Consider the following 14,151-nt stretch of genomic DNA (forward strand, 5'->3'; position numbering starts at 1 on the left):
GAGATGGGACCTCCTTGCTTCTGAGGTGACTGTGATGTGTGACATTCATCCAGTGATTGAGACTAGGAGGAAGAGGGGTCAGAGCAGGGCAAAGACCCACTTTCTTTATGGGCAGAAAGACCCTTTCTGTGCATGCAGAACTGAGGCCTGAGGGGCCTGCGTCCTGAAGGTCAGGCAGGAAGTGTACCATCGGGGCCTGGTGTTCCCAGGAACAGAGCATCGGCCTCCCCAGACACAGACTCCAGGATGCGTTGACACAGGAGGGCCTGGCCCAGGTCTTACTGCAGGGTGACCAGGCCTGACTCTCTGCAGAAGGCCCCGTGCAGCACTTAGGGAACCCAGGATTGGCACTTCCTGTCTCACATAAAGGAGCTGGAGCTCTGTCCTTCCTCTCCAGTCCTGGACACCAGAGATGTTCGTGACGTGACTCTGAGACACATGCACCAGAGACTCAGCCTCTCCACACACCTCACAGGGGCACAGCCACACCAGGTTTGTCTAGAGGCACCTGGAGAAGGACCCAGGGAGTGGGCTGGGCAGGGAAGGGCAGGAAGGCACAGGCACTGTCCACAGAGCCAGGCTGGGCAGAGGCAACCCCTCTTGGACAATGACCTCGGGACTTGTCCTTGGAAGGCAAGCAGCAGGGCCCAGGGCTTCTGTGTGTCCATTTCTCTCCAAGCTCTCTGTCTCAGGGCCTTCTCTGGTGATGTGGTCAGTCCTGGGTGCTGGGGTGGGAGGAGGCTGAGGGACACAGTGAGTGCTCAGCTGGAGGGGCTTCCTGCTCATTCACCAGTCACCCACCTGGGTGGGAACACTGGGATGCCTCTGTCCTAAGGGTCCCTTATCGTGTCACTAATTGCTTTTATTTATTCCCTTCAGTTTCCACCAGAGCTGAGGACTGAACTCAGGGCATTGGGCATGGTAAACAAGAGCTTTGTCACCGTCCCCTGAGAGAGCGGTCTCACCCCACCACTGGCTTCAGGTTTCTTGGTCTTAGGGCTATCAGCACCACACAGGGAACCCCTGAGGTGCCACAAAACTGGGCATATTCCCTTTTATGATGGAGAATCCCAGGTTGGCCCTGCATCTTCCCTATGTTCTCAAAGCTCTGGGAAGGAGGCTTTTCTACCAACAGGAAGGGGACACCTTGGATCTGGAGGGTAGAATTGGATATGGGATCTGAGCTAGGCTGGAGACATGTCTCCATCCCATATCCATGTGTCTCAGAGGGAACTTCAGGCCTGGGTGTGCAAGGGCAGGTGACCTGGGTCCTAGGAAGAGGTTTGGCAATGGGAGGCAGTGACCCTGGGCTCTGCTGCTCTTGGGGAAAGAGTTCGGGGAGAACTTTTCTCTCCATTTGTTGTGCAGCTGTGGCTCAGGCCTGCCCATGTCCTCTGTGGGTGGCCTCTGTCCTCTGTCCTCTTGTGGTCACCCTGCTTTTCCCCATGAGTGATGGAGGTAGGAGGGGACTACAAGGGACCCATGGCCAAGCAGGGTTCTCCCAGGAACAGAGGCTCAGGGCTCCCCACATGGGACTCTCCAGGCTCCATGGTGATGGGACACAGGGTCTCCTCCCCGATCAGGATGTGCACTACAGCCTGTCTTGGTCAGGGACAGCAGGCATGTGAGGTGGAGCCCACAGGGCCATTGGTGCCCAGGTGAAAATCAGGCGACATCTCCACCTCCACCTCCAGCCAAGGCCACACTCCTGTCTCAAAGAATCCCAAGGCTGAATTTGACTGAAAGGCCCATTGTTGCCCCTGAAAGTCATGAGGAGACCCATGGCCATTGTCAGGGACTATAGCAGGGATGCTGCCTCGGGTCCAAATGGTGACATTTGGCCCTGACACTGGGCTCAGGTGGCTCTGACCTACAGGCTATAGGAGAGGTCCTGTTCACCTTGGGTCCCCAGGGTGCCTGACACCCAGTGCAGGGTGAGTCTAGGGAGAGGACGGGGTTGTCCTGAGGACTCCTGCTCAGAGTTGGGAGAACTTTGCAAACAAGGATGGGCAGCCTCAGGAGGAGCCAACTGTCCTAAAGTTTCAAAAGAAGGACATGGAGGTATCTCTTGAAGAAGATCATAACCAGGATGGTGCACTGTTAGGAATCCATGGGACGTCCTTGCCTTCTGACTTTTGGTTGGAGTTGTTTTGTGTTTATTTTCCCTGAGAGTCGAAGGATGTGGGAGGCTTTTCCTGTCTTCCTGGTCCCACAAATGATCCACCTGAGCAGAGGTGACTCCTTCAGACCCCGTGATGAGCACCCAAGGCTAATAGTGAGCAGGGAGGGGCTAGGAGGGCTGTCCCCTCTCTGTGCAGGTCAGGGAGGTGGAGGGGAGAAGGAGGCTGAGGAGTGTGGCTGAGGCAGGGCACAGGCAGATTTGGGTTCCCTGGGGGCGGGGTGCAGGGCATCCCAGGCCACAATGCAAAAGCAGCACCTGCTGTCACAGGGAGAGAGCAGCAAGTAGATTGCTATTCTGGCTGCAGCTGGCCTGGGAATGACCTCTGGGACATATGGTGAGGCCAGCTGTATTGTATGTGTCTGTTCTTTTCACAGGTATGAGGAGGGATGGGACCGAGTGTTTCCTTGACAGTCAAATTTCCTAGTGGCTGCTACTGCCCCAGCACCTCTCTCTGTAAAGGGTCAGGAGGGACCTGAAGCTGTGTTTTGGATCAGGGCTGGTTTCACAGACACCCTGTGTGGCCTGCTGCCCTCAGGGAGGGAGGAGAGGGACTAGGGTGCTCCTGCATGCTGAAGCCTCAGGTGTCCCACTTGGTGAGTCTGCTCAGACACCTGCCTTGGGGGCAAATGTCAGAGCTGGTGGTTGTCACTGACCTGAAGCTGGCATGATGTGGGGGCAGGTGTTCAGGAGCTCAGAGCAAATGGCACCTGTAGAGGGGAGGGTCTCAGGGGCTGAGCAGGTTGACCTGGGGAAAATGGGAAGGACTGCTGGAGAGTCAGCCCCTCATCTGCCCCATCAGGGTCTGAGGCTGTGTCCAGGGAGAAACTCTGGGCACAGGGACAGGGTACAGAGGACCCTGGGGACTGCTCAGATGCAGAAGGTGAAGAGGAATCCACCCCATCCACGTCAGGGAGACTCCCCTGAGTACACAGGTGACTCTTCCACTGGGCAACCTGGGGGGGGGGGTGAGTGGGACCTGACATGACACTTCCTGGAGGGCTTGGCTTGACACAGTTTCCCAGGGGCTTGTGTGTGGCTCAGGGAGCAGGATGCGGTGCTCAGGGGGAGCTCCAGCTGGTGTGGTTCCCAGGACAGGACCTGGGGGAAAAGATTCCATGAGCTTTTAAGATGCTTTTAAGTTTTTCAGGGGACTTGTGTTCCTGCGCACACCCAGAAAAGCCTCCAGAAGAATGCAGTTCAGGACACCTTGGTATCTGCTGTTCGGAGCCACTGTGTGGGAGCCAGTCTGTGGCAGCTGCACCACGAAACCAAGAAAAGAGAAGTCATCGTGTGTGACCTGATGCTATGTTCATGCAGGACGAGCCTCACTAGAGCTGAGTCACAGTGGAATCTCTGAGGATGACTTCCTACTTGTCATGTCAGGACAGACAACTCTCAGGCATCAGCAGAGTGTCCCCTAATCTTTACTAAATTTACCTCTAATTTCCAGGAATGTAGTGGCCTGATCTACATCATGAACCTACATGAGAATGTCCCCTGCCCAGCCTTCAGGGAAGGAGTCAGAGCAGTGGCCAGGTGTATTGAGGAGGCTGTAGAGCACATCCTGGTCAGGGAGGAGACCCTCTGTCCCATCACCATGGAGCCTGGAGAGCTCCATGGGGGAGCCCTGAGCCTCTGCCCTGGGTGCTGGAGTGTGCAGATGAGGCTGGTCCCAGGGAGACCAGGCAGGGCAGAGTGGATGGTGATGGGAGGGCAGGGCTGGAGCCTCGGGCAGGGCCTGAGGCCCTTGTTCAGGACCTGAGTCTGGGTCTGGCCCTGTCCCCTGATTACTCTGATAGTCAATGTCCATGTCCCAGCAGAGGTGAAGATGTGCTGAGTACTGGCCTTTGGGTGGAGAAGAAATCTTGGCCAGAGATAGCCACCCTGGGTCCCTGGAGCGTGAGGGCCGCTTAGTGCTCTGCTGGCTGCAGGGCCTTGGGACCCTCACCCTTCCCTGGGACAGACCCGACCTTTGCCCTGGCTCCACCTCCCAGCTCCTGTCTCCCAGGAAGAGAAACCCTGTGGGAACAACTTAGAGACCACGATTCCCCTGCGTGACACAGGAGAGAGCTGATGGGGAACTTGAGGGGAGTGTCTGCCAAGAGACGTTCCCACAAGAACCAAATGTGCAAAGGAGGGAAGGGGGTCTTTATTCAGCGCCTTTCCAGGTGACCAGTACTGGCCCTTCCTTCTCCCTGGAAGGCCCTGCTCCTGGGCACAGGCAGCCTAGTTCTGGCCGTTCAGAGCCCAGGGCAGCCTGTGTCTCTAGAATCTCCAGGGACCCCTCCCCCTCTAGGTTCCAGGGTCCTATAGGGTCAGGCTCCACCTCTGTCCCATTACCCAGCATCTGGGGTCTAGCAGGACCCTCCCTCAGCCCACATGGAGCATCGTGTGGTGGAAACTAAGAATCCACATCAGCCTTGTGGTCGACCCGGCAATAGATGTCCAGGTCAGGGTTTAGCAATTCCTGAAAAAGAACAAAGAGGCCTCTGACCCTTCTGAACCAGGGGACCATGAACTCCTAGGCCCTGGCCCACTGGGGACTGCTCTGTCCCTGTGTCTGTCTGGGCTCAGAGGCTCCTGTTCCCAGGCCCCCCCCATCCCCTGCTCACCACCCCCTGATCCCATTTTGGCTGCTGTTTCCTGGCAAGATCAGGAAGGTATGGGGAGGGGCATCTCTTGGGTATGCCCTGGACTGTGGGCAAGGGTCATCACCACACTCACCTGGTAGATGGGAACAGCAGCTCTGTGGCCAGGGGGTGGGGCCTGGCAGGAGGGAGATTGGAAATCAGGGTCAGCAAAGGGAGGATCCTGAAGGCTGAGACTCCAGTGAGCAGGTGCTGGGTGGTGCCTGGAAGGTTCTGGTCTCTGACAGGCCAGAGCTTACTCCCTGTGTCTGATTAGCCCTTTCTTCTCAGGAGGTACCAGCTCTGGGTCCTGAGCACCAGCCTCCACTTCAGGACAGACACCCCAGTTTCTGTCCAGACTATGGTCCCCATCATTAACCCAGGACCACTGATAGAAGCTCCCAGCTCCCACTCTGCACCAGGACTCCCCTAGATGGCAGGAAGTAGGGTGGGCTGAGGACAGAGTGATGGTGGTCCTGTCTTTGAGAGTGGCCAAGTCTCTGGCCAGGGCCAGGCTAACCTTGTCTTGGAGCAACATGAGTGGGGGTGTCTGTGCTGTGTGGGGGTTGACAGTGCCCCTGCCCTGGGCCTGCAGAGCTAGTCCCCTGTGTAGAGATAGCTGGGGGGACTTACCAGGGAGGTGGAGCTGTCAGAGGGACCTTGGCCTGGGGACAGAGTCAAGAGTTAGCAGAAGCGTGAGGAGGGCTGGGCCCCTGCTGCAGGAGGGGTTAGGGGTCCTCAACTTTCAGAGTGTCAGGGAGACAGCATGTCCTGGGAGAGACCCTGTAGCCCTTGTAGTGGCCCAAAGGAGCCAAGGAACATGAGGAGGAGACCAGATGCCACAAGTCTGGGCTGGCTTCGCCAGGTGGGTCCCCTGTTGTGTTTGATGACAGGGATCCTTGAAGCCTCAGTGTAAACATTCAACCCTGGACGTGAGCAAGGGTGGACACTATGGGGCAGGCCTAGGGGCTCCCAGTCACCCTCAGGCTGAGGGGACACTTACCGGGTCTTGATGCTGGGGTGTGGTGTTCTCTGAGGCCAAGCTGGACGCTGGCCCTAGGAAAGGTCCGGCTTATTCATGAGGGTCATGGACTGGGGCGAGATGGGGGATGAGGAGGGTACCCCATTTCCAAGGAGGGTGTGAAACCTTCCTCTCCCCATCAGGTCTGTGTACCAGGGGGCCCAGGAGAGGGGAGCAGAGGAAAGGCCTTAAGAAGACACTGCTGCCCTGGGCCAAGGTGAAAGACCCTCCCAGGTGCAGACGGATCCAGGAGATCATTGGCTGAGGGACCCAGAAAAGGGACTGAGGATTGAGGAAGAATTAGAGCAGGAGAGTTTGACTGAGTGGAAGGGTCCAGGCCCTGGGGGCAGGGAAGCAGGGTCACCACGTAGGCAAGACGTTTTGGAACCACGTGCATCTTGGAAATCCCTGACCCCCATTGGTGATTGGGCTGTGGAGGACCCTCTGCTTAGGCCAGGAGATGAGGTAATGTGACAGTGGCCTTTTGTGCTCTTCACCACGTGGCCAGGAGGCAAAGAACTTTCTAGGACACACTATCTGGCTGGGCCCTGGGATCCCACCTCACACATCAGGGGCCTTGGGTCACACAGGAGGTGTGGAGAGTGGACCCACCTTCCTCTCCAGGCCCCAGCCCTTGCCCTGAGTGACCTGGGACAGGACCCCTCATACACATAGCTTCAGCCCTCTCTTGGTGTGGGCGCAAATACTGCAGGAGGTGCCGTTTTGAACCCTAGTCTAGGGAGGGACACCAGTGCTGTGGGGACAGGTCCTGGTGACCAATGTGCAGAGGAGGCAGCTCTTGAGCAATCAGCCCAGGGCCAGCAGCTGGTGAGGGACAGGGGGTGGCTGCGGTGAGAGGGGAGGGTCCTCGGGAAATGGGGAGGTCTGAGTCAGGCCAGAGTCTGAGGATGGGTCTCCTTCCCTCAGGCCTGGGGTCACCTGGGGTGGGATCAGGTGGGGGAAGCCTGGGTACCTTCCATTTCTTGTGTGGAGCAGGAAACACCCCAGAGCAGCCACCAGAGCCACCCCGACCAGGACCCCAGTCACGATGCCAGCGACGGCCCCCACAGGGAGGCCTGGGGTCCTCTCTTCTGCTGAAAGAGAAGAGAAAGGGGCTGAAGGGCAGGTCTTCAGGGGAACCACTCCAGGCCCTGCAGGGGGCCACAGAGGGTGGAAGGAAATGGCACCAAGGTCCTAGTGCAGTTTGTCATGTCGTCACCATGTCCTCCCGACTCTCTGCTTCTGGCGATTTCTTCACGTTTGGTTTTGAAACCTGCATGTGCTCTAGCCTGACCCTCTCCACATGCAGCTGGGCCACATCCTGCTCATGCTCCTGTTAAGGTCTCTTCCTCTTCTCTTTTATTTTAATGTATTTTTTAGATGTTGAAGGTCCTTTATTTTATTCATTTGTGTGTTTGATGCTGAGAATTGAACCCAGGTTCTCACACAGGCCGGGCAAGTGCTCTACCACTGAGCCCCACCCCACCCCCCTCTTCCTCTTTTCTTCCTTCCATCACAGGACAGTGTCAGTGGGCAGCCCTCACAGACTGTCTAGCCCAGGCCCAGCCTCGGGTACAGATCAGAACCAAGGTGACATCAAGGCACCTAATTTCTACGTAGTCAACCACATTCTCTCCAAGCTCTGGCCTCTACCCCATGCTCATGGCTTTGCCATATGATGGCCCTTGACAGTGAAATATATGACAGAAGCACTGGTGGCACGGGGGCCACTCACAGATCACAGCCAGTCTGTAGCGCTCACTGCTGGTGGAACTGGCGGGGTTGGAGGCCTCACACTGATACTCCCCGGCATCCTACTGTCTGACAGGGTCTATGCTGAGGGTGCTGTGGTCCGGGGACAGCTGCATCCTGTCTGTGAGCTGTAGAGTCTGGCTATTGAGGATCCACGTGATGGAGATTCCAGGGTCATCTGAGAGGCAGGTCATGGCCACAGAGTGTGGTTCTGTGTTGGTGGCTCTGAGGGAGGGCTGGGCCATAAGCCCTGTGAAAAAACAGCAAGGGGCTGACTGACAGCGGGCCTGAGGCCTGGGGCCCTGTCTGTCCTCAGAGACATCTGCCTGTTCTCAGGGCCATCGTGATGTGGGTGAGGTGGTCCAGAGGATGAGCTGGATGGTTGAGGCCATGGACAGTGGTTGAGGACCCAGAAATAAGATGCCCTTGTTATGATCTTGGTTCTGAAATGGTTCAAGTCTGTTCTGGGAAACTACAAAATATACTGCAATACGTTGACCTTGGACTACACAGCAACCTCCTCAGTTTCCTCATCTTAAAATAGGAACTTGCTCAACCTCCCTCTGACCCTAGATGACCTCAGGGAGACCCCAGACTGGTCCCCTTGATATCCCTCTGGGATCCAGATGGGAAACTCCTCTCAGGCCCCAGGTCCAGCCACCTCATTATCAAGTGGGTTTTCCCGTGGACTCTTGTGCCTTATCTTCCAGAACTTCTGTGCTGGTCTTGGTGCATCTTGTGCTGCTCTAACAGAGCACCTGAGACTGGGTGGTGTGTAAAGAAGAGAGATCTCCTGCTCACTGTTCTGGAGCCAGGGAAGTTCAAGATCTAGGGGCCCCATGTGAAGAGGGCTGCTTGTTGCATCTTAACAGCAGGGGGCTTCCTATGGTGAGAGAGCACCTGGGAGAGGAGGAGTGAAAGGGGCCACACTCACCCCTTATCAGAAATCCACCTCTGCAGGACCTGGTCCCCTTCTGTGACAGCAGCCTTGTTCCTTTCACAGGGACCTACGTCCTTCCCTGAGGCCACACCTCAGATCCCTGGGAGTTCAGTTACCACTACATGCTTTTGGGGGCACATTCACACCACAGCAGTGACTCTATAAAAGTTTGGTTTGTGATTTCTGGAACCTCTGCCATGTATGTTGGGGAAGGAGGGACTATCAGCCTGTCCACCTTTGACCCAGGCGGGATTTGCCTGGAGTAGAGCAGTTCAGTGACCACTAGGGAGTGAGGACGCCCAGCCCAGTCCTGATGGCTTAGAAGGTTGGATTCAAATGTAAAGGATTTCTCAATTAACGCAGGATTGACACTCTGGTCCTGGATGGCTGTGTGAGGGGAAGGCCTGGGCACTCTGTTGAGGGAGGGTATTTGGTTGTAAAGTAAAAGTTGATTTTCTCCATTTGCTCTCACTCCCAGACCACACTGTCCCCTCCAGCTGCCAGTGCCCTGAGCCAATGACTGGTCTCTGGTCAATAGATGCCTAATAGGCCCTCAGCATGCAGAGCATGGGAATCTGGATACAGAGTGACATGCACCACTGACCTGCCACCCATGGTCTGTGTGACTTGATTCAGCAACTGTGTTCCCCGTGCCTCAGTTTCCCTTTATTGGATACCTGGGAAGTGGTGTCTGGTTCACCATGTTGTCTCTAATTTAACCTTGAAATCCTCACAGTAACCTGACCTTGGTTTAGAGGAGCTGCCCCCAAAGAAAAAGCCCCTACTCTGATCTGCCTCCCAGTGAGAGCGCCCTGGGCTGGTCCCGTGAGAACCAGGAGCTCCAGGGGCATCTCTTTCCTCTGTTCCTCCCCTTGGGGACATGGACCTTCCTGTGGAGCTCCATAGAGGTCCATAAGGGCACCTGATTGGCCTGAGGCACCTGTCCCTCTGTGCTCACCACACCTAGTCCCAGGAGAAGGAGATGACCTGGAGAAGATACTCCTGAGCTTTCTGTCCCCCTTCACCAGCTCCAGGTCACTGAGAGTTTCCTGTTGGTGAGCTTCCTTTCTGGGTTCTGTTCCCATCAGGTTCCATGTGAAGCCCTGTGTCCCCTGTGAGGGTTGTGTCCTCCCCAGGGGGCACCAGCAAGACTGTGCTCCACCTCTTACCTCCCACCTTCTTTCAGGGAATTGTCCCCTCTTACCTGCCAGCAGGATCCCCTGCCAGGAGATGCCCCCTCTGCAGGGACAGGCTGAGGGGGTCCCTTCTGCTGCCCTGTCCTCCTCTGTGGAAGGAGCTTCAGCTGCAGACCTGAGGTGGTCCTTCCTCAGAGACTTTAGCCAGTGCTCAGGGCCCACAGTGAGTTGTGTAAGGTGCCCCACAAGATGGCCCTGATCCTCGGCAGAGTTTGGGTGTCATCATTCAGATGACAATTTAAAGAAAGTGCTGCCACTCCTTCTGACCTCAGATCACCCAGAGTGACCCCTGAGAGTCCCTGGACATCTCTATAGGATCTATCCAGCAAGCTCATCCTCAGATGGAACAATTTTTCCATTCACTCTTGTGCAACCTCTTTCTAGTACTTTCTGTGCCTCTAGAAGGTCAGGCTCTCAGGCAGGAAGTAGCTTTACATTCAGAGGCAAAGTGTATAGTTTTCATTAAATAATATTCTTTTCCCTGTGACTTTTATCCATTTTCTATACCACTGATAAAGAAATCCCCCCCAGTAAGATGTAGGCCAGAGGGTCACTCACCGATCACAGTCAGTGTGATGGGGTTGCTCTTTAGGGAAGAGATTGGGTTGGAGACTTGACAATGATACTCTCCTTCATCCAACTTTAGGACCGGGTTTATGGTCAGGATGCTGTTGTTTAGGGACAGCTGCATCCTGTCTGTGATTCGCAGGGTCTTGTTATTGAAGAGCCACTGGATGGAGATTTCAGTGTCATTTGGGATGCAGACCAGCTGCACAGAATCCCCTTCTGCCACCTTGGTGTTGCTAGCTGTGAGGTGGGGCGGTGTCAATGGTCCTGTGGACAAAAAGGAGGGGACAACTGAGGTGGTCCTTCCTCAGAGACCTTAGCCAGTGCTCAGGGCCCACAGTGAGTCATGAAAGGTGGCCCAGAAGATGGCCCTGACCCTCTGCAGAGTTTGGGTGTCATCGTTCAGGTGACAATGTAAGGAAAGTGCTGCCCCTGCTTCGACCTCAGATCACCCTGAGGGTCCCTGGACGTCTCTACAGGATCTGTCCAGCAAGCTCATCCTCAGGTGGAACAATTTTTCCATCCACTCTCGAGCAATCTCTTTCTAGTACTTTCTGTGCCTCTGGAAGGTCAGGCTCTCAGGCAGGAAGAACCTTTACATTCAGAGGCAAAGTGTATAGTTTTCATTAAATAATTTGTCAGGGAATTAAGATGGTCCAGCCCGTCTTCATGACCTTAGTGTCTGGAGAAATTCCAATCTACAGGATTTGTCAGTTTGAAGAGGACTTTTATTTCCTGGCCTGTGGATTAAATATCACAGTGAAAGAAACCTGTGGGGATGAAGGTCACAGTGTTGACACACCCCGGCACGCTTGTCCTCTCTGCAAACACATGCTCTCGGCACCGCCCTGCCCGGCCTCGCAGGGACTCTGCAGGTGAGGCTCCCGTCCCTCCAGGTGTGCATCTCTGCTATTCTCCGTGGTGCATGACATGGGCTTGTGTTCCCAACCCTATGCACCTGGGGACTTCAGAGCCAGGACACAACTCAGAAGCATCTGCCCCCAGGCTGGCTCTTTCCCTCCCCTGCTCCTGACTTGGGAGGCACCAACTGACCACACGATTGATCCAGATTCCATAAGGGCCTCCCAGGCCTCTTTCCCACCCACCCACCCCTCCCACCCCAGATGGAGTCGGAGCAGGACAGGAGCAGAGCTGCTCATCCCCCATCTGAGGGGGCTTTCCTCCTGTCATTTGGGGAAAAAGAGGATGAACATATTGCAAAGCCATGCAGGTTCCTTGATGCTCACGGAGGAGGTAACAGAAAGCAGAGAGGTGACAGAAAGGGACAAGTTAGTGACGGAAAGAAGGGACTTGACTTCAAGGACCCTCCCCCTCGATGGGAAGGTCCTTCCTCTACCTAAGACTTCCTGGGTCTGGGAGAAGCCCCTCCCCACATTCCAGGCTGGACCCTAGATTGGTCATGAGAAGTCAGAGCAAGAGGAGAGTCTCTGGGATGGAGCGGGAGGCTCAGGAGAGGACAGGATTTGCTTGTGCCAGGCTAGGAAGTAACTTCTTCCATGATGTTTCCAGAAAAATCAAGACTCCACCCAGTACTTGATACTGTGCTCCAGGGTCCACTTACCAGAGATGGTAATATTCTTGGTTGTGGTCCTATTGAGGTTAGTGACAGGGTTATGGGTGACACACACATAGGATCCACTATTATTTGTAGAGAGGTTGGGGATTGAGAGCTCTTGGGTGGATTCCAGGGGCCTCCCATTGAAAGACCAAGAGTACTGAGCAGGCGGGTTAGAGTCTGCGTGGCAGGAGAGGTTGAGATTTGTCCCTGGACGGAAATGTGAGTCTGGGGGGTTTATGATGGGGGCAACCGGGCCATCTGGAGCAAACAGAATAAAGTCATATGTAATGTCATCAGAGGGAAGGGGAAGTTCCTAGACTGTAGAAGACCACAATATAACTACTGATCCACGTCACGACCTTTTTTTTTTTTTTAAACTTACAAGCAGGCTGGGGAGTACAGTGGTACAGCACCTGCCCAGCTGCAAGAGGTCCTGGGTTCAAATCCCAGCACCATACACACTCACAGAAAGTCTCAACCAAACCCCCTTTGTTCACTGAAATTAGTCTGTGACATTCCCCTGCTTCTCTTTCTCAGATGGATGACCCCAGGCCTCTCCAGGGAACCACAAGCCCTCCCCTCCTATTCATGGCCCAAGGCTGGACCTGCCTGGATGTGCCTGGGGTAAATGGCACAGCCCATCCAGGTGCCCAGGAGAGAGGGTCTGTGTACTTGGACCCGAGAGGAACTAAGTGGCCCAGCCTCTGGCCCTGTGTATTTGAGTTCACAGCCAGGGTAATGGAGGAATAGAAGTTACTCACAGGAAATATTCAGGGTGAGTGGGTCACTGTGGCTGGCACTCACTGGGTTCTGGGTTTCACACTCATAGGGTCCTGTGTCATTCCTTGTGACATTGAATAAAGTGAGAGTCCTGTTGTTGTTGGACAGCTTCAAACTGTCACCATCTGGGATCCTCTGATTGTTTATCTTCCACAGGTAGCTCCCATAATTAATCTCAGGTTCACACGTTAATGCTAGAGAGTCCTCACCCTCCATGGGTTGGGAGTTGTTGATTGTGATGTTGGGTTTGGGTGATTTCTCTGTGCAGACAACAAAGAGAGGATTGCCCCGTGATCCCCGCAAAAGTGTCTTTCCACTTGGGCTGGTCTCTCACCTCCCACCAACCTGAGTCCTGAAGAACCAGACAGAGTGGGTATTCTGGGCACATGCAGGAGAATCTGAGGGATCAGAGGAGGTGAGGCCCCCTGGGCTGTGTCTGGGAGAAGCACAGAGTTTCTCACAGGTGCTCTAAATTGCAGAGTTTGGTCCTGGACAGACCCAGGACTGGGAGTTAGCAACCCCGTGTCTCTCCTGGTCCTCGCTGGCCCTGGCTGGCCTTGAGACGCAGAGTCCCTTCAACTGCATGGACTTCAGGGCTCGGCCCACGTGTGTGTCCTCTGAACCTTTGGTTCTCAAGGCCATCCTAGAGGTGGGTCATGGTGGGACACCCCATTGTGCCTAAACCTCAAGAAAACCCCACAGCCTGATGTGAGAATGGGGTGTGTGAACAGAAACCAGGATACTGGGGGCAAGGTTGGCATTCAGTTTGGTGGTCATCCTGGGGCCACAAGGGGGACAGTTCTGCTCAGGTGTTTCCTGGTGACTGACAGGAGCCAGTGACACCTGAAAGGCAAAGCATGAGTCCAAAGAATGCTCTAGGGAGAGGGGGAAAGACAAGATTTAGAGCAGAATCATGTTCCTGTCCTTGGTCTTTACATCCTTCTCCCCCTGCAGAGAGCAGGTGAGGCATGTGGAATGGTCCTGAGAGACCAGTGGATGGTTCCAAACACATTAGCACTAAGAGGTGGAAGAGGGGACCAGGACCTTGCTGAAAATATGGCCCTCGTGGGCTTGTGTGTGGCAGACCTGGGGTAGAAATGGGGATGTTAAAGTTTTCCCATATGGGAAAATAGTTTTTAATACCTAGGATCTAAGACTCCTTTCTGAAAGAAATATTTCTCTAAGGAGCACAGTGTCTTAGACTGAGATCTGAAGTCCTGTGGGGGTCACATTATGACCCAAAGTAGATGCTAAAGTCAGTTTGAAACCAGGAACCTCCTGAGTAAGGAGAGACCTGTGCGTCCTGGTGGAGGACTGAACTGGTCAGAGGGGACATCTGAGGGTCTCTGTTATGTAAAATGAGGCACAACACCAAATTCAGAGAAACATTATTGATCATGTTAATCAATCTAGAAGTCTATGTTCCCAATTGCTATGGAGACTCAGGGAAAGTGGGGAAGCACCTGACACAGGCCTGTGGAATGCCTTCTTCCTTTTCTTTTCACCC

At 54.8% G+C, this 14,151-nt stretch overlaps 1 protein-coding gene across 1 annotated transcript in view; it reads right to left on the minus strand.

Moving 5' to 3' along the window:
• The window catches only part of LOC124100238 (uncharacterized), a 115,476-nt gene that overhangs the window by 83,034 nt on the left and 18,291 nt on the right, over window positions 1–14,151 (minus strand). The window contains 8 exon segments of the mRNA XM_058583015.1: window positions 4,585–4,649; window positions 4,907–4,948; window positions 5,443–5,474; window positions 5,813–5,865; window positions 6,804–6,924; window positions 10,277–10,552; window positions 11,868–12,122; window positions 12,626–12,904. Of these exon segments, the coding sequence (XP_058438998.1) occupies window positions 4,585–4,649; window positions 4,907–4,948; window positions 5,443–5,474; window positions 5,813–5,865; window positions 6,804–6,924; window positions 10,277–10,552; window positions 11,868–12,122; window positions 12,626–12,904 (1,123 nt within the window).

This window comes from Marmota monax, unplaced genomic scaffold (assembly GCF_021218885.2).
Source record: "Marmota monax isolate L192 unplaced genomic scaffold, Marmota_monax_Labrador192_F-V1.1 WCK01_AAM20220418_F8-fsc00149, whole genome shotgun sequence".
Classification (NCBI taxonomy): Eukaryota; Metazoa; Chordata; class Mammalia; order Rodentia; family Sciuridae; genus Marmota; species Marmota monax.